We start from the raw sequence: 19379 nt of genomic DNA, 5'->3' as shown, positions 1-19379 counted from the left end.
AGACAGGAGCACTGGAGTGGGGTGCCATTGCCCTCTCCAGAGACACTATGCCTCACCCATGTGACTGAAATCTGGCCAGTGAATGTACATAAATGATAAGCACCTTCATTGGGGTCCTCCACTCACATCTCTGCTCTTATCTTCCAATTAGACCAGAGGAGCTGTGAGATGGAGAGAGACTGTGTGCTTGAGTACGGAGCAGAATCGCCGACCCCTGCCCCATGGACCCTTGTTCACTTACGACTTGAGGAAGAATAAACATGTGTTGGGTTAGTCCCTAAAATTTAGAGCTGTTTGTTACCACAGTGAGCCTACTGTGACTGATAACACAGTGATAACATATGATTATATGATGTTTTAGAAGTTTGGAGCTGGACGACTCCAGAGAAATGTATTAACCTAGCCCTGGCATCTTCAAAAGAAGAAAACTGGTCCATCTATTAAATGAGATGTAATGTGGCCTTGTGGGCTTCCCTGGTGGCTCAGCTGGTAAAGAATCCACCTGCAATGTGGGAGACCTGGGTTCGATCCCTGGGTTGGGAAGATCCCCTGGAGAAGGGAAAGGCTACCCACTCCAGTATTCTGGCCTGGAGAATTCCATGGACTGTACAGTCCACGGGGTTGCAAAGAGTCAGACACAACTGAGTGACTTTCACTTTCAGAATGACCTTTACAAGGAATATGTAATAACATGAAAAAACTGCTATTTAAAAATAAAACAAGAAAAAATGACTCTAAATGCTTCAGAGATAGAAAAACAGAAAAGATTGGAAGGAAATACACAAAAATATGACTAGGATTTGGGTTGCAGGCCTATGGGTGATTCTTGTTGTCATCATTATTTTCTCCTATTTTCCTGACCTAAAAACATTCTACTTTTAGAGAGGAAAAATAAAACACGTAAAGCACCATGGTAAGCTTGTCATTGGATGAGGTTGAGTGTTTGGGGGCCTCGGACACTGGGGGAAAAGGCTTAGTGCATGAGGGGCTCCCCCTCCATTCTACCGGCTCTCCATCTGGCCTGTCCACATCCCTCAGACTTCCCTCCTCAGAGCCGGGCCAGCGGGGAGCAGAAGCCCCGGGGCAGCCCAGCCCAGGACTCACTTGCTAACGCAGTCTTCCCTCCTGTTGTAGGCGTGGATGGTTCCCAGGCCCTGCATGGATGAGGTGATGTGGGAGAACCAGGGGGACCGGCTGATGTTCTCCACCTTCTTGAGCTCCTGGATTCCTCTGTGGAAGACGCTGCAGGGAGACCACGAGAGCCCCAGATAGGGTTTCCCAAGGCTCCCTTGGCTCACTCAAACCCACCTGGGCGCTCAAGACAGATGTTCGGTGCCAGCGCCGCTGAACGAGGGAGGAGGGGCTGGCCCGCCTTTCTCCTCTGGGAGCAGCCATCCCTGTGTGCCAGGGAGGGAGGGAGGGTCTCGGAAAATCGAGCCACTCCTTCCTGCATTCTCAGTTCTGAAGGCTTCCTGTAGCAAGAGGGTCTCACTGCACACGCTGTGACTCTAGTCTTTTCAAAGACTAGAGATTTTCACACACTGCAACTCCTAAATACAATCCAACCAAACAAAAAGGGCTTCCCCAATGGCTCAGTGGGTAAAGAATTCTCCTACAACGCAGGAGACACAAGAGACGAGACTCCTGGGTTGGGAAGATCCCCAGGAGAAGGGCATGGAAACCCACTCCAGTATTTTTGTCTGGGAAATCCCATGGACTGAGCAGCCTGGTCGGCTACAGTCCAAAGGGTCACAAAGAGTCGGACACACCTGAGTGCCTATACACACAACCAAATAAAAAGGGATCTCTTCCAATTCTGGAGGAAAATCTGAATCTGGCATATCAACTGCCAGCGTGAGGTCTTCTAAAGGCAGTTTCAAAGGTAATTTTGAGCAATATACAAACATCATCTCCTTAGGAACTGACTTTAAAACCAGACTCTTCACAGTATGTAACTCCCCCTGGGCCCCAGTGAGTGCGAGACCACTGCCCTCAGCATGCACAGTGGCAGCTGATCCATGACAGTGAATCTGACCCAGGGCAGAGGAAGGGAAACCTCATTTGTTCAGAGTTCAAGTGAGTTAGTTAGAAACATCGAATAATTCAGTCTGGATCAGCCTGATCTGGCCTGTCTTACAGCAAATAAGAATGCAGTGCAGAGAAAAACCTTTTGCAAAGTAAATAAAAAACACAGAGAGGAGAACAGACAGGAACGACCGTCAGACAAATACGTGGATTGTAAAAACTAACACTAGCCCAAGGAATCACTTTTCTTAATAAGACGTGGCACCCACCACGTGGGAGATTCTCCAGTGGCTCAGTGGTAAAGCTGCCGCCTGCCAATGTAGATGTGGGAGACATGGGTTTGATTCCTGGATTGGGAAGATCCCCTGGAGGAGGAAATGGCAATCCACTCCAGTACTCTTGCCTGGAATATCCCACGGACTGAGGAGCCTGGCAGGCTACAGTCCATGGGGTCACAGAGTCAGACACTGAGCGACTAAGCAGGCACGCACTGTTTATATTTGTAAAAAAGACCTGCAGACATCATTTTTATTAGATCATCACAATAAACCCTTGAGGCCAGACACGGAGGCCCACGTGTCCTCTCCTGGAGTCACCAAGGGGGGCAGTGGGAGACGGAAGTGAGAGCCCAGCTCCCCCAACTCCCAGGGCGCACGTGCTAGTTCCCACGGTGATGCCAGCTTCAGCCGAGGATGCAGAGACTGCGTCTCCCCCCATGCGTCCCTGCACTCATAGTTCCCACTGTCGGCTGGCTCATCCGTGGACTTGATCCACAGCCTTGAACTATCCAAAAACAAACCCATAATCTTGATCACCCTCAACTGCGTCTCCTCCTGTGTCACTCACATCTGTCTTCACATTGCTCCCCATCTTGGACGCATCCTTGGCCTCTCCCATCCCCTAACCTCAGTGAACTATCCTGGAAATGGCTTTAGGATCTACCTGTTTTCTGCCCAGACTGCTGCTGCCTATGTCTCATCTCTCAGTCAGACTCTGCCCTGCAAGAGTCTCCAATCCTATAGCCCTTCTCCCATCTTTCTGAAGCTTCATCCACCCTCCACACTGTGGTCAAAGCAATATTTTGCAAGCTCAGCTCTGAGTATGGTGTCCCTGTTTATGGGTGGATGTGGGTCCAGGATTTGTGGGCTGAATCCTTTGCAATCTGGGGGACCCTCTTCGAGATGCTGTGTGTCCAGTCCAAGGCAATTTTGTTGAGTTTTATTGAAACTCAAAGTTCGTATAACATTTAGGCAGCCTAGTCTCATCTGATCCTTGCGAGAACCCCTTTGGAAGAGGGCAGGCGCGTGTTTTGATGATTACCATTTTAGAGATGAGGAAACCGAGGCTTGCAGCATTCCTTTGACTTCTCCAAGTTCCTCCAGCTAGTTGTGCAGCAGAGCTGGGACTCTAGTGCAAATTTCATCTCATCCCCAATCCTTAGCCCTCACACAATACCACCAGCTGCCGGCTGAGAACTCCAGCTCATCCAGGACAGGGCGGAGCTAGGTTTCCTGGAAAGCTGGGACAGATGCTACCCTCCCGCTTTTCCCCAGGGTGGGTGAGAAGGTGGGCACAGGGACCCCCCTCCCAGTGCCAAACAGATGACCACATCAGTGGTCAGGTGGGGCTATTTCTCAAAGCTCAGAGAGATTGAGTACTGGTCTCCTGTCTCCTGCAGCAGCAGAAACCGCAGAGCCCCATGGTTAAGAACATAACATCAGTCAGAGAGCAACCACGGTTGCCACTTTCCTGACCTGGGACCAGTGACTTAATCTCCCAACCCTACCCACCTCTCAGCATGGCTCTGAGGATCAAATGCCTGATGTTCGCCGAGCACTTAGCACAGCGCCCAAGTCAACATGCTCCGGCATTCAGAGAAGACAGCAAGGACTCAGCACCACCGGACACCACCCGGTCCCTGCTCAGGTTTTGCACGCTCTGCTTTAAACAGCGCATGGACCTACCGTAACAGAATGAAGAAGCCTACAGCCAGGATGGCCAGGACTAAAAGGACAGCAGGGAACACGGCGGCCAGTATCAGGAGAATAAACAGCACCATAAAAAACTGCTGCAGGAAGTTCTCGGCGTGAAACGGCAGCCTCACGTCCAGCTCGTCCATATCCTTGGAGAAGCGGTTCATTAGCCTGCCAGTGGGCGTCCTGTCAAAGAAGCTCATGGGGCTCTCCAGGATCTGCGGGTGACCATGGAGAGTCAGCATCGAGGTGCACGTTTGGTGGCCCCCACCCCCCCGCCGCCAACACCCCGGGAGGCCTACCCGGTGCCTGGGATCGCGAACCAGGCCTGAGTTTCCCTCTGGGGCCCGACATCCTGGGAAAGGGAGGCTGCGGCCACCATGGAGGAGTGTGACAGGGGAGTGATTCAGCCTCCATGAAGGACGGGGGGATTTTGTGCCCCAGGGCAATAAAAAGTCAAATCCCACTGTCTCTATGCGGGCCTCCCTCGTGCGCTCCAGCCAGGGACCTCCCCGGCCGCCGGGGAATGAGGAGGGGATCCCAGGGACTCAAGAGATGCTCTCTGGGCCTGCGCTCACCGGCTCCATGGCAGTGTCCTCAGGAAGAAAACTTCCTGACCACCCTCACCTTCACCCCCAGCCCCGTCGGGCCCATGACACGCCTGCAGCTCCCCAGAGTTTACCTTTGTGGTTGATAATTAGATATGGGAGACTCAACGGTAAGCTCAGTGAACAACTGTGTCTACCCCAGAGCCCAGCACAGCGTCTGGCGCATCGCAGGTGATCTGTATAAACCCCACTGACTGATGTACCGGGATATGTATGCAGCCCCCAGGGCGAGGGGCAGGGGGACTGTACCTTGTCAAACACTCGGTCATGCAGGGAGGAGGAGGCCATCAGTGTGGTCTTGGTGAACATGAAGCCTTTGGTGATGCCAAACACCAGTATGGACACCATGCTCCCTGGGTACACCCACTGGTACACCCTCAGCCCGGAGTCTGCCAGCACCATGCCCACCTCGCACGTGCTCATGTTGCTGTGAGGCCCACACTTCATCTTGGGAGGAAAACAAGAAGCACCAAGAACTGATCAACTGTCGAAAGAATGGGAATTTTCCAGAGAATGTTCCCAGGGAAAAGAAACTAAACGGATGAGCATAAAAGTTAAGAATGAATCAGGCAGTAAAGTCAAGTCAGCTCCCTGCGGGGCTCTTGAACTTTGCATGGGTCCTCCTGCTGGGCTCTCTGGGATGCCAAGAGCCCCTGGCCGACGAGGCTCAGCACAGTCAGTGGAAAAGCACAACAGACAGACCAGACCTGTACAGGGCAGTCGTCTTGGAAACCAACAGTGCCTCAGGGGACCAGAGGTGATGCCGGGCCAGGAAAGTTACAGAAGCAACAACATATGGATTCCATAGGCTGGCTGTGCAACCCTCAGCGGCCCCGACAGGGACCTGAAGGCAGAAGTCACCGGGCCTTTGGGGAGACTCAGGAGCATCTCTGTAGGACAGGTCAGCCCCAGGGCCCTCTTTCTTTCCTTTTCTGGGGGCGCACCTAGGAGGGCACTGGTTCACTGCCCTGGAGTCCCCAGGGGGTAGGAGGGAGTCTGATGAACCAAAGACTCTGGGAGGATCCAAAGTGACCCCACTTGGCTCCATCCTGCCCCAGGAGAACACGTTTTTGCCTCCATTTCTGGGGAGAGGCCATCTCCTCCTCCTGAGAAATTGGCAGTTTCATTCTTTTCTGGGCTGTGTGCTAAAAGTCAAGACTGCCTTTGGGGAGCAAACAAGCATCTTCCTTCTAAATGCCATTTTGCTGATTACAGCCCTAGAGGAAATGTAAACCAGAGGTGGTGGCTGATGGATGCACATCCATAAAAGCAAGAGCATCCCTGGGGAGCTAATCGACCAAAAGACCAGCTTGAAGAGGAGGCTTCACTGTGCTGTGGGCTGTGTCCACGGTGTCTGGGGGTGGAGCCAACACATGGGTAGGCCGTCATGGCTGCTGCCCAGCTAGCATAGCACTGACCTACTGGGGAGGCTTCAGTCTGGCTAACACCCTGGGTTCTCCAAGGAAAGGGCTCTTCAGGAGCAAGCAAGGATCTGGGGGAATGTTCCAGAGGTGCCTCTCTTTCTGCAAAGTGCAGGCCATCCCCCTGAGACTGGTCTCAGGGAGCTGTGCTGAACTCCAGGAGAGCAATCCCATCCTCTCCTCTGCCTGTGTCTTCCCAAGGCCTCCCCACTTTGGTTGTCATAGCAACAGAACTATACCAAAATGTAATCTTGGAGGATGGGGACGCAACCTCACAGCATTTCCTGGGGGCTCCAGGAAAGCTTTGAAACCATGGGCCAAAAGCTGGGAGAGTTTCCAGCAGGCCTGAGGGAGAGTAGACTTATCAGTCCTCTAGAGGGGCCTGGCCTGGATGCAAGTTTGGGAGGCAGGGAGAGGCCTGCAGGGGCCCTGCAGCAGATCCAGGTTGACTTTCTTTTTTTTTTTTTAATTTTATTTTATTTTTAAACTTTACATAATTGTATTAGTTTTGCAATACCAAAATGAATCCGCCACAGGTATACATGTGTTCCCCATCCTGAACCCTCCTCCCTCCTCCCTCCCCATACCATCCCTCTGGGTCGTCCCAGTGCACTAGCCCCAAGCGTGCCTCTTCCTTTAGAGGGACTTTGGGGAGCCAAGCCAAGTGGAACCCACTGACATCAGACACTGTCCGTGATGAGATGTCAGTTTCTCTTCAGAGGCAAGAAGATGGAAATCTGCCTTAGGCTTTGCCAGTCCCTCCCAGACGCTCCTCGGAGGTCCCTTACAACAGAGGCTGCAAAAAACTGACCCTATCCTGCCTGTGTGTGACTCCAGACAGGCTGCATTTGCCTGGCACAAGCTTTTTAGCCAATCCTTTAAAATTCGAAAGTGGCACATACAAATTCAGATGCCCTGCTTGTCTTGAAAGATCAAAGGGGATTGCGGGAGTCAAGTTGCGTAGTTGTAAGCCGCTGACCTCGGCCTTGTGACGGGGGCTGTGGGAGGCTCATTGTGTTCAGACTCTTAGCAACTGACTCAACATTTGCCAGAGCCAAAGGGGAACTCACCTGTGAGCCCTTGTCTAACCAGACACCCAGCCACCAGCTGCTGAAGGCAGAGCTGCCGATCATCAAGAGGAAGAAGGACACCACGAAGAGAGAGAGCAAGTACCCTGCAGGGGAAGAGAGAGGGCCAGGGGTTACAGAGGCCGCGCGGCAGCGTGGGCTCCTCTTCCTCCGGGTCCAACCCTGGCGGGGAAAATCGAAGCCTACAGGGAAAGGGCTTCCACCCTGGGAACCACTTTCTAGGCTAACATGACAACTCTGAGCATTAGGTCCCAGAAACCCCAATGGGGACATCTATTCCACCTGGTTGGAAAACGGACCCAAATGTCAACATATCTAAAAACAAAAAAACACCACTATTCACTGTAATAGAAGTGACTCAATGTTTTCAAAACAAACAAATTTTAAAAAACCCAGTCTTGCTAGAGAGTGGCAAGAAGTGGAACTATAGGTATCTTCGGCACATGGCAGTGATTCTTGCCCTGAAGGCAGGCAACGAGCGGATGGCACGGCACTCAGAGATTAGAGTGCAAGGTTACACGTGCACCACAGCCAGGTCACGCTGCTACTCATTCAGTTTCAATAAATAGTGTCTGGCAGCTTTAATGGAGATAAAGGATGATTCCATTTCAAAGGCTGCTTTATCAGACTTTGGATTATAAGGGGAAAAAAATAAAAGCACTGATAAACGACCCTAGCATAAACAGAGCAATTGTTAGAGAAATCATAAAACATGAACCCAACAGTTTAAGAAAGAATTTTTAATGCAAATTAAACCAAGAAACCCGTTGTTTTCTACCAAACCTCCAGAAGCCTTAATGTACGTGTGATACGTTTTCCAGGTCACAGTTCCTTCCCGGGGGGACTCAGTCTGGATGAGCTGGTGCGGAGGAACTGTGGAGACAAACACAAGTCCTGTGACACCCCCAGTGGTGCAGCCCCCTCCCGCCCACCTCCCCACCCCCACCACTAAGGCGGGTTGTCATCCTTCCTTCCACTAGCCCTGTGCTTTGAAATTCCCAACACACTTTTGCTCATTTTATTCTGCTTGGTCCTCATGACAGCCTAGTAAGGCAGGGGGCTTTCAGTCTCCTGAGACATATATATTAAGCAGCTACTATGTGCTCAGAGTGCTGCAGTCCATGAGGTCGCAAAGAGTCTGACACGACTGAGCGACTGAACTTGAACTGATGTGCTCAGCTCTGGGGAGACAAGGCTTGTCTTTGTCTAGCTCTACAGAAGCAGATCCTAAGATGTGAACACATGCAGTTTACTCTGGAGCTAAAGGGTACAGGGAAAGGAAGCCAACAGTAAAAGGTGTCTCATCAAGGCAGCGCTCCCTGCTCCCCCTCCCTACCCACTTCCATGAGCAATGGTAGCTTACCCCAGCACAGAGAACTCTCAGACTGGGGCACAACTACATCTCAGAGGTTTTTTGCATGATCAGTGAGACCTGGGATGTTTCTACACCAACTCCCATTGGCATCGGGTGAGGGCTCCCCCCAGGGGGTTAATTCCCCCACACTTCAGGCTTGACCTGTGTCTGGCAGCTCCCAGAGAGCTCCAGGCAAAGAGCTGCAGGTGTGAAATGCCAGCTGGGAGTTGGGCTGGGTGGTGCAGAAGTGCTGAGGGTACCCACGCCATCTACTACAGGGCCAACAAGGTCTTCACCACGGAGACCACACCATGAGAAGAAACCAGGGCACCCTCCCAGGTGTGTTCCTGGATCCCGCCACGTAGCTCCCCCATGTCCTTTCCATTTTCTAAGGTGTAAGGGCAAAGGACCACAAGCTCCCACTGGAGCAACGTCCAGAGGTGCAGGCATGAGCTCCCAGCAGCCAGGAGTGAATGCACATCTCTCCCTCTCCAGCATGAGAGGTACGAGAATGTCGGCTCCGAAGCAGCATTCTATGCTTATACCTGGCTCTTGTAAACAGAGATGACTGGAGCCCCCTGCGCAGGGCTCTTGGTACCCTGCCCTGGCAAGGAGAGCTCGCATCTCAAAGGTGCCTTTGTGAACAGAGCTGCCATTATCCCCTCTGCCTGGGAACGCTCGCTCGAGCTTCTTTAAAATGTTCAGCCTGACTTTCGCTCATCATCGTGTCTCCCTCTGGGGCTGCAGCATGCAGGGGTCGCCTTGATGGGTCAGCAGAGCCTAATGAACAGCATCCTGGAACGTTAAAGGACCTGTCAGACCCCCTTGCAGTCCCAGCCCAGTCAGCTCTGCTGCTGACACTGCGGGCTGTACCATCTTCAACCCTTCCATTCCTACAGCTCTTGGAGAACTTAGCTTCACACCTTCCCTTTCCTCTCCAGAGAAGAGGGTGGGGTGAGGAGGAGAAGAGGAGCAGGGTTTACTCTCCCCATGAGACCCCAAATCCTTAGTAGCCTGGAGCTTTCCTAGGAAAGCACGGTAGAGACTACAAGGGCCCCACTTCAGCCTTGGCCGCCTCCAGAGCGATAAAAATATATTGTCCAAATGGGCATGCGTTTGTCACAAGCACCATTAATGGTGCCAACTTCCATCGATGTGAAGACTCACATTTTTTCCCACATTCTAACATCTCTGAAATCAGGATGTGCCCCGTTCGGTAGCATGCCATATCATTTAATTGGCAGAGACTTTTCTTAGTGGTACATAAAATGATGCTGCTCTTAAAATAGATGGCATCTTAAATGTGATGAAATATACTAAGGTTTTTTTTTTTTTTCTCAGCCACATATTATTGAGGGGCCTCGCTGTGGGCATTTTTAGGAAGGTGCATTTTGATTCCTGTCTTCTCAGTGCCCATGGAGGGGCAGGGCATACAGCAGGTGCTCAACAAATGCTGAATGGATGAAGGGATGAAAGGCAGCAGAGTCTAAGAAGGAGGAGGAGTTTGACCAGCCTGGTCCTTGCCAGGTTTCTCTCCCATATCTCTTCTCTCTGCATTCCTGGAATTACCTGTTACCCTCAACTCCCAAATCCCCCCACTTTCCCCACCTTTTCATGAGAGTGTCCTGGGCAAACTCCTACATATGCTTAAAGGACCAATTCAAAGGTCGCCTCTTCTGTGACGCCCTTCCTGATTTCTTACTCCCACTTCAGCTCCTTATTACTCTTATCACAGCTGCCCATGATTATCCTTATACCTATGGCCACCACCAGACCAAAAGATTCTGAAGACAGGGGCAGTCTAGCTTAGTGACTGGCATATAGTAGAATGCTGAGTCCTTATTTGTGGGAAGAATGAATACCCTTATTCCACCTCGACCTCTTCTCTGCTGTACAATTCTTTTGCAACACTCAGCATAAAGAGTGGGAAGCATCTCATCTCCTGTGCGTGCACTGTTTTGATTATGCACATAATCTCTCTGCATTGTTTTGATCTTTCCAAATAACAATAACAACAACAATTAACAACAATAACAACTGTATGTCAGGCACTGTGCTAGTCATTCTATGTAGAGTTTCTCTTGCAATCTTTGCAAGAACCTATGAAGTTGGTACTCTTATTTCCCCTGTTTTTTGGATTAAGAAACTAAGGTTCAGCATGGCCAAGTATCTTGCTTCAAAGTCCTAAAACTAATAAGTGGTTGAGCCAGGATTCAAACTCAGGGAGTTGAACCCCAAGGCTCACAGTGCAGTAAACCACACAATTCCAGCTGCCCACAAAGGACAGCATGCCTGTACTTCTCTATCCCAAATGGTAGATGCCCAGCAAATACTTAAGAGTATGTAACTGAGGGAAGGAACAGTAAATACCTTTTATGTCTACAAATTCTGATTCTGTTTCAGATTCTTTTCCTTCACGTTTCTCATCTCCTGGAGCCAAAACTAGGGTGAGAAATAAAGAAAGATCTGTGTCCGCTCATGAGCCATGAGTGATAAGGGAGGTGTGATGGGAACTCTGATTGTACCAGCGTCTTCATTTCTCTCAAAAGGGCTCTCCTTAAGGGCTTCCACCGCTGCTGCATCGTACATGTGCTCAGGATCCTAGGGACAAAATGAAATTCCTCTGAAAACGAAATGACAGAACTTCTCCAGGCCAGAAATTATAAGGGAAGGCACCCAGTCTCTTGCACCCAAGTAGGGAGAGACTGACCTTGAATTGCAACCCACGGAGATTGTGAATCAGTTTTGCATAGCATCCCCTCTCCTCCATTAACTCTTTGTGGGTTCCCTTTTCACAAATCTCCCCGTCTTCCAACAAGATGACTTCATCACAAGACTCTAAGAACTGCAGTGATAGTAAAGCAATACAGTGAGCTTCTATCTTGGAAGAGATGGACTCCTATCCAGTAGCGTCCTGGGCTCATGTGATCCAGGGGTTCCCAATATTGGCAACACTGATATTGAGGGCCAGATAATTCTTAGTTGGGGGTGAGGTGGGGACTGACCTGTGCATTGCAGGATATTTTGCAGCCTCTCTGGCTTCTATCCACTAGATGTTAGGAACACCCCCAATCCCAGGTTGTGACAAGTAAAAGTGTTTCCAGACATTACCCGATGTCCCCTAGGAGATAAAGTGGCCCCCAGTTGAGAAACACTGACTCAGTGCCTATGTGTCTCATGAGAGCACATGAGGGGCCTTTGGTTGTTACTGTGAAGCACGTTGAAACTTCCTCTGCTATTGGTCCCTATATGAGTCTCCTTGCTAAGAGATCTGATCATGGGAACTTGGGAGTATGAAATTAACAAGGTCACTGAAGCCATGATTTGGTGGAGAAGGGAAGTATGATCTCAGCGATGGCTCCCCTCTGTTGTAACATTACAATCCCTCCTCACCATCCTTATCCAGCCCAGGAGATGCAGCCCATGGCACAGGCCCTGGCCTCCAGGCCACATTACCTGGCTTGAGGAGTTTACACCAGTCTTATCTGTACCTTTAATGATAGCATCCTGCATTTTGTCCAAAGCACTTCTGTTTTTCTAATTTGAGTTCCTTTCATTTCTGTATCATGTCTGAGATCAAAGAGCTGCTAAGAGGACTTTCCTTTCATTTTGGAATGAGACTAAGCTCTCTCCATAGGATGAGCCCATCTAGAGGCAGGAAGACCCTCGTAGAGGTGGACAAGATGCTATGAGATCTAAGACAGTTCGGGCTGAACAGGGCTTTGCAATTCATGTGAGAGGTCTTCCCTTGTACTTTGGGGTTCACACAAGGGCTCACCTGATGCTCTTGATTGAAACCCTGAAAGAAGTAGCTGCACTTGGTAACTCTGCATCTTGGGTTTGTGGGAAAGAAGCCAAATGACAGCAGTTTCTCTTGGCTTTGGACAGCTCCAGCCTTTCTGGCTTCTTTGGACTAACTGCCTGGTTCCATGTCCACTTTCCCAGACGGCCCAAGGAGGAACAGCTGGGTCTTAATATCCAGTTGAGACACTTTCTGACAGAAAGTCTCTTCTCATCTTTGCACAGCATCTTCTAATTTTCAAAGCCCGATTTCATCTCCTCTCTGTCTCCCACAATCCAATCAAGAAAGCAAGCAGCATGATTATCAGCCCATTTCCCAGATGGGGAGACTAAGGCACAAGTGTGAGAGCACACATCCCAGCCCCTGACGCTCCTGGTGAAGCCCCTCTGGCCAGTGGGCTCCCAGTTCTCTCCAGTGAGACGGAGTGTGATCTGTGCAGCTTTGTTCTCCAAACACAAAATCTGGCCCTGGGTTGGATGTCAGCAGTCGGCCGCTGGCCTCATTTCACTTGTTTCCTCAAGTTTCAGAAGAGCAATTGTCCAGTCTGAGCACCCAAAAGCATCCAGATTGCCTGTGGACCCCCGAATGAAAGTAGCCGGAGAAACGTTTTGGAAAAGCCCAGGGGCTTCAGGTCCGCCTCTGAGCCCCTCCTTCCCATAATGGATGACCGGATTGAGACTCCAGCGCCATCTAGTGGCTGCCTGTATTTTCAACACGCAAAAAGTAAGATGAAATGACCTTGGTGAAAAATAGAGTCTCTGAGGAGGCTGAGCCTCCTGCGATCTAGTTTGAGGTCATTCTGCTGGTAAGCAAGGTTCAGAGACTGGGCCAGGGCCAAGGTCACGTTATGCCCCTTGAGGACTCCTGCAAAGACAGCTCTGATCCACATCCATCGGACCCTGCAGGAGGATAGCCCTTCCCACTGCCTGTGGTCTCCAGGGAGAGCTGGTCACCACATTTATCTCCTGGGCTGGGCAAGAGCCTGTTCTGAGTCACCTCACGGGGGCCCAGAAGAAACCCAGCCTTGTCCACACCCTGCCCCTGCCTAGCAGAGGAACAAGGAGCTCTTATCTCACCCGCCCAGCTAAAATGCTTCCTGGAGGTGATGGACACCACTCGGGTAAACCTCATACGCTAAGTTCAGATGCTTGGTGCTTCTGAGACCTCTAACCCTCAGCACAGAGAGGCAGAGGTTGGGGCAACACCACAGGTATAGGAAGGCCTAGTTTTCCTGATCCTTGAAAACCCGGCCTTCTTTTGGCCACTGACAGAGGAGCCTAAAGATGCTGGGTACTGCATCCTGTAACCATGGCAACTTCACATGCTGACATCTTGGAGCCCTCCCCCAGCTTGTCTTACCCTTGCAAAGGCCGGGAGTCCCATCTCTTACTCCTAGTTTAACTTTTCCCACTGGGTGGCCGAAGAGTCAGAAGATAGGACTTCTGCTGCCGCTGCTCCAACTGACTTCTCATTACAGTCCAACGTGGGGGCTCTCTCCTCCGGCAACACACACACACACAGATGCACAGAACACACCTCTGGGGACTCACTCACTTACTCACTGTGGATAAGTCAGGACCAACCTATCTCGGGGTGGAGGGGGTCCTGAGCCCTTTCCATGGGGCTGACACAGGAAGCACTGTCACCACTTTGCCAAATCCCCAAGCTTATTCAGGGAGTTCAGTCAGTCCCTTTCCTGGGCGATATTCATGTTCCTAAGCCTGAGAGTGGCTCCGAGTGGGGAAAAGCGTCTTGCCTCAGCCCTGAAGTCCTAGTCTCCAGCCCCTTTCCCCTAGGGAGTAATACAGGGGTATCTGAACCCCAATTAAGCGTTCATCGTCTCCTGTCATCCCCTGCCCCTGGCCTCAGGCCTGCCCAGCCCCTGATGGAGAAGAAGGCTGTTCCTACCTGGCTTCCCACCTCCCCACCATCAGTGATCCAGAGCTGGAGGAGGTGCCCTGTGTCGACCCCACAGGTAGGAGTCAGGTGTTCCTGGAGAATTTCCCTCTGATGGTTGGTCTTGGCTCCACTGAGCCCAAAGCTAGGGTAATGGAGGCCAAGCCCAGAGAGGATTGGGCAGGGCTCCATGCAAGCCTGGATGGCTGGGGACCATCACAGCGTCCTCTGCCCCTTCCCTGACCTGGCCCAGGTGAGGACTGCAGGTTTAGGCAGAAGAGGAGTCTTTGTGAGCATCAGATGCCACACGCATTACATGACCTCATGGGTCCTGCTGGTCCCAGTCACCTGCAGCTGGTGGGTCACCAGGACAACGGTCTTCCCCCTGAGCGCCTTCTTAATGCACTCCTCAAAGACGTGCTTCCCCACGTGGGCATCCACGGCCGACAGCGGGTCGTCCAGCAGGTAGATCTCATGATTCGAGTAGATGGCTCGGGCCAGGCTGATCCTCTGCCTCTGCCCCCCAGAGAGGTTGAGGCCCCGCTCCCCAATCTGTGGACAAGGGCAATGCTACGGTCCATCATCAGGCCCCATCTCCCACCCCGCAGTGCTTAGGGACCAGGAGCTTCCTGGAGACTCTTCAGCAGACGGCTCACCACCATGATCCATTCCTCCACCCCCTTCCAGGAACACCCTGGCCACACCAGGTACCGTGGGCAGTGGGAGGCTCCACTTCTGCAGGAAGCCTGGTAGGCAGTGGCAACTAGTGAAATGCTCCTTCCAGTGTTGAGTGAGGGGTACCTGGCTCACAATACCACCACCCCAGTGCAACCCCATAGGGAGGGCTTCATCTTGACCAGTAGCACCAGAGGGCATTGTTGAGCAGGAATCTCTCATTGTGGAGCAGGAAAGCCAGTGAACAAGTGAACAGGGGGGAGAAGTGACTGGGAGCAGAGGGTCAAGGAGGGGGTGTCTCTATTTGTCCACATGTGGATCAACTTTTCACTCCCACTAAGCAACTCTAAGCTCTATAAGGAAAAGAGACATGTTTGCTTTGTTCACCATCACATTCCTAAGGCCTGGCACCATGCCTGGACCAGAGCAGGTGCTCAGCAAACATTTGTTGAAAACGTGAAAAGCCTAGGTTGCCTGCTTGAGGTGATTCTATCCAACTGACCCCAACGCGAGCCTCCAGGACTTCAGCCAGGCGTTGACTGAGCACTAGGGCAGGACACATGAAGTCAGATAAGGAAAGTCCCCTCTCTACCAGGAGCTCACATCTTAGCAGGGGTGGGTAGTTTTAGTTTTACGCATAGTGATGGCACAAAGGAGATTTTAACAAGTGCCGACTGAGAAGCATAAACTAAGTACTTTGGGGCATATTACTTTAGACTCTGGGACTCAGGAAAGTCTTCCTCAAGGGGATGGATTGGAGTGGGATCTCGAATGGTGGTAATTGGCAGAAGCAGAGGTCTAGACCCTGGAAAGCGAGGGCAGAGCTAGGTAAGCACGCAGGGGTGGGTGAACGCAGACACTGGCAGTGGCTAGGGCTTCAGCGGTTGTGGTGGCCATTCCCTTAATGCAGGCACATTGCGACACCAGCAGAGAATGACAGTGTGCTCTGAACTGGGCTTTCATCAGGATGCCTTCCTTCTCTGGGCTCCTGGCAGATTGGGAAGACTGCAGAGGGCCCACTGGGATGGGGAGACAGAAGGTGGCCTGGGAGCTCCCCTTAGCCACCTGAGTTGGCAGGCTCAGCCCCCGCCCTTTAAATGAACACCCTTCAGGGGAGATATTTGGAGATGACTCTTACACTCCTGGGCTGGTAGGGCCAGCAAAGCACGAAGGGGCCCATGAGCATCAGCCACAGTGCTGTACCCCCAACCTCTGTCTTTGGAGGACAAGCCAGCCTGGGAGGTGGGGAAGCAGCTTTTGCCAGAAACCATCCCTGAGATGGCAGACAAACTGGAAGTGACCCCAGGAGTGACCAGGTGGCGCCCAACCCAGGTGGAGCTGGTGTCACATCCATTGTGATATCTCCCAGGAAAGGACCCAGGTGGAGAATACAGGATGGTAGAGCCTGACTTTCCCCACATTTCCTGGGACCCTTCGGTCTTCTGGGGCACCTGGATATGATGAAGCCAGAGCCTGCGGAGCTTCAGCCCAGTGGACCTGGCGTTTGGGCGGCTGTGTACTGCTATGGGGCTGAGCTCTGGGTTCTACTCACCTCGGTCAGGTCTCCATAAGGAAGGCTGCTCAGGTCCTCCTGGAGGGCACAGACGCGAACTGCATGCTGATACCTGTGGGAGCAAAGCTTGAGGTCAGCACAGTGAGAAAGACCCCATGTCCATGCAGCCCAGGGTGGCTCAAAAGGCACACTGGTGTAATAGGCAGGCAAGGAGATGGCTGGTTGTTTGATCTTTGATGTCTAAGGGCAACTCCCTCTTACTTCCTCCCACCTATCTGATGCAGAGTTGACTTGGGAGGGTCCCTCCCCTTACAGGCTTCCCAACATTTGAGACAGGTGAAATCAGTGCACGCAAGACCTCTGAAGAGAAAATTACTCATGGGGGTCAGAGCAGGGAGTCACCAGTGAAGGCTGAGGTCGCTGGAGGAGATGTCCCAGAGGATGCAAGACCACTGATGGACAAGAAGATGTGTGTGGGTGGCACCAGCAGAGAGTGAGCAGGCAGATCACAGGTCTGCACCAGGTTCTGAAAGCACTTGATGCCCTGAGCATTGAGCCCATGTGTCAGCTTCAGGGCTGCTATGCCTGGTGGCTGAGACCATTAGCTTTGGAATCAGAACAACGTGGGTTTGAATCCAGCTGGGTAACCTTGAACAAATGACTATACCTCCCTGATTCTCACTCTCCACCCTGTACATTAGGTTAATAACTCATTGGGTTGGAAGAAGTGGGAACGCTGTCTGATGCTCAAATTCTCCATCAGCAGTAGTTACAACTAATGTTATCACCTTGGCCAATCTTTGACTATGAGACTCAGGCTGCTCGGGGCATCTTCATCTTGCCACCTCCATTCCCATCTTAAACTTCCTCCTACCCTCCTGCTTCCCTTGGTCCTGAGAGTCTCAATATCCATCCCAAGAGCAAAACCTGTGCTAGAGATGCCACACACAAAGGGTGCTCAGTCCATCCTTCAAGGCCCAATTCAAGTGCCACTCTCTCTTCCCTCTTGTGGCCTCTGCTGCCTCTGAACAGTCCGGCACAGTCTCCTGCCCTTGGCATATTCCTTCTTGGCCCACTGTCATCTCTGTGCATCTCCTACCACGCATTCCAGACTTGAGCACTTGAAGGCCAAAGATACATCTGAGCCACCCCGGTGGCCCCCATGGTCATACACAGTCCTGTGTCTTGCAGGTATTTGGTAAATACTTGCATTCTGATGCCCTAAGAGATACAGACAAGAATCCCTTCCTTTAGTCTGCCTCTGCAGAGAGAAGCCGTTCCAGACAGGGCTGGGAGGAGGCACAGGAAAAGGCAGGCCGGGATATGCTGGGAAGAACAGTTTGGCCATGCTAAGGACTCCGTGACTGAGCCTCTTGACAGCAGGATGTCATGACCAGGGACGAGGAGGGGAGGTAACATATCTCTTGCTGAGAACCCACATGCTGGCCAATGCCAGCCCATAAGAATGGAGTTTGGCAGAGTCAACTCTCTTTGGCAGGTCAGCTCTCCTCTCTGGGCCTTAGTCTCTTCTTCTGTAAAATGGGGATATGATGCCAGAGTCCCCCTAAATGGTTGGTTATGGGACTCTAATAAGAGAATGTACATGGCAACAGATCAAACTTGGCAAAGAACCTTAAGAATGTGTTTCCAGAGCTTAAATATAATGGCCCTATATGTGGATTCAAAAATTATGAATTTTGTTTTCATTCCTTTCATGTTGAGGACAGCAACAGCAACATATCCCGACAGCTCTGGTGTCAGTTCATAGTTTCAGGGTTGATTAATTGCGTACCTGCTGCACACAGTTTCAAGGAAAGTTCCTGTTACTTGGCCTAAAGCAAAATTGTCAGATTCCTCTTGCTGCAGTCAGACACCATATGCACTGTTACAGAAAACCTCAGAACATATGCTACTCTGCATTGGGAAGGAGTGCTGATTCCATTCATTTCTGGGAGTGTGATCTCAGGTCTGCAGAAGGCACCTCTCCTGAACTCTGGGATCAGGAAGAGAAAAACCAACACCTTTCCATGTATGATGAATGTTTAATCAGAACTCATTAAAGAAACCCACTTAGCAATCGTTACCAATGACATCAGCCTCTGTAGCAGAGTGTACCAAACACAGAAGTACTTCACACTTTTAAAATTAATATTACCTTTGGTGATCATACTTTTCTCCAAATAGTATGTTTTCTCTCACATTTCCATGAAAGATCCATGCTTGCTGGGAAACATAGGCCAGAGTCCCATTGACGGCCACAATCCCTTGTTGTAACTGCATCTGAAGCAACAACACCAGAGAACCCTCAGGAGCCAGGCCTCACTGTCTTCTCCTCTGGGCCCAACAGGGCACTTCTGTGTGTGTGCATGAGTGTATGCTAAGTCGTTTCAGTCATGTCCGAGTCTTTGCAACCCTATGGACTGTAACCCACCAGGCTCCTCTGTCCATGGGATTCTCCAGGCCAGAATACTGGAATGGGTCACCATGCCCATCTCAATCCCTGGGTAGGATCTTCCCTACCCAGGGATCGAACCCACATCTCCTGTGGCTCCTGCGTTACAAGTGGATTCTTTACCACTGGGCCACCAGGGAAGCCCCGTTGGACCTTTGCCACATGCTTATTCCATGAGCACAAATTCTGAAGGCATGGAGGGTGACATGATGTCTCGCCACACACAAAGCCCAGCTTTGCTGACCAAGGCACTCAAACACGTTTGAGAGGCCAGGTGGGAATGTTCCAGAAGGGGCAGAGGTAGCCCTGCATGCTGGAGAACACAGGCTGTGGGGCTGTTGTGGATACCATGCACCTGTCACGCGGCAGCTGGATTCTGTTTTCTCTGGGACGTTCCAAAGGAGCAGGCCAAGAGTAGAAGTTAGAAGGAGGTAAATTTCACTCCCAATACACCTCAAAATTCCCCAAAGAGGGATCAGGGTGAGGTCATGAGTCCCCCATCACTGGAGGTATCTGAGTAGAGGCTGGCTCGTCTCTTACAGGATTTCATGGAAAGGATTCCAGGTGGAGAA

General features: G+C 51.3%; 1 protein-coding gene across 1 annotated transcript in view; it reads right to left on the bottom strand.

Moving 5' to 3' along the window:
* The window catches only part of ABCC12 (ATP-binding cassette, sub-family C (CFTR/MRP), member 12), a 62382-nt gene that overhangs the window by 14564 nt on the left and 28439 nt on the right, over nucleotides 1–19379 (bottom strand). The window contains 11 exon segments of the mRNA XM_010843900.1: nucleotides 1105–1242; nucleotides 3990–4216; nucleotides 4856–5053; nucleotides 7098–7201; nucleotides 7899–7988; nucleotides 10840–10914; nucleotides 10989–11070; nucleotides 11180–11314; nucleotides 14516–14719; nucleotides 16395–16467; nucleotides 18511–18635. Of these exon segments, the coding sequence (XP_010842202.1) occupies nucleotides 1105–1242; nucleotides 3990–4216; nucleotides 4856–5053; nucleotides 7098–7201; nucleotides 7899–7988; nucleotides 10840–10914; nucleotides 10989–11070; nucleotides 11180–11314; nucleotides 14516–14719; nucleotides 16395–16467; nucleotides 18511–18635 (1451 nt within the window).

Source organism: Bison bison, unplaced genomic scaffold, assembly GCF_000754665.1.
Source record: "Bison bison bison isolate TAMUID 2011002044 unplaced genomic scaffold, Bison_UMD1.0 scf7180017864192, whole genome shotgun sequence".
NCBI lineage: Eukaryota > Metazoa > Chordata > Mammalia > Artiodactyla > Bovidae > Bison > Bison bison.
The sequence above is the reverse complement of the archived record's forward strand: the minus strand, read 5'-3'. Positions and strand labels throughout refer to the sequence as shown.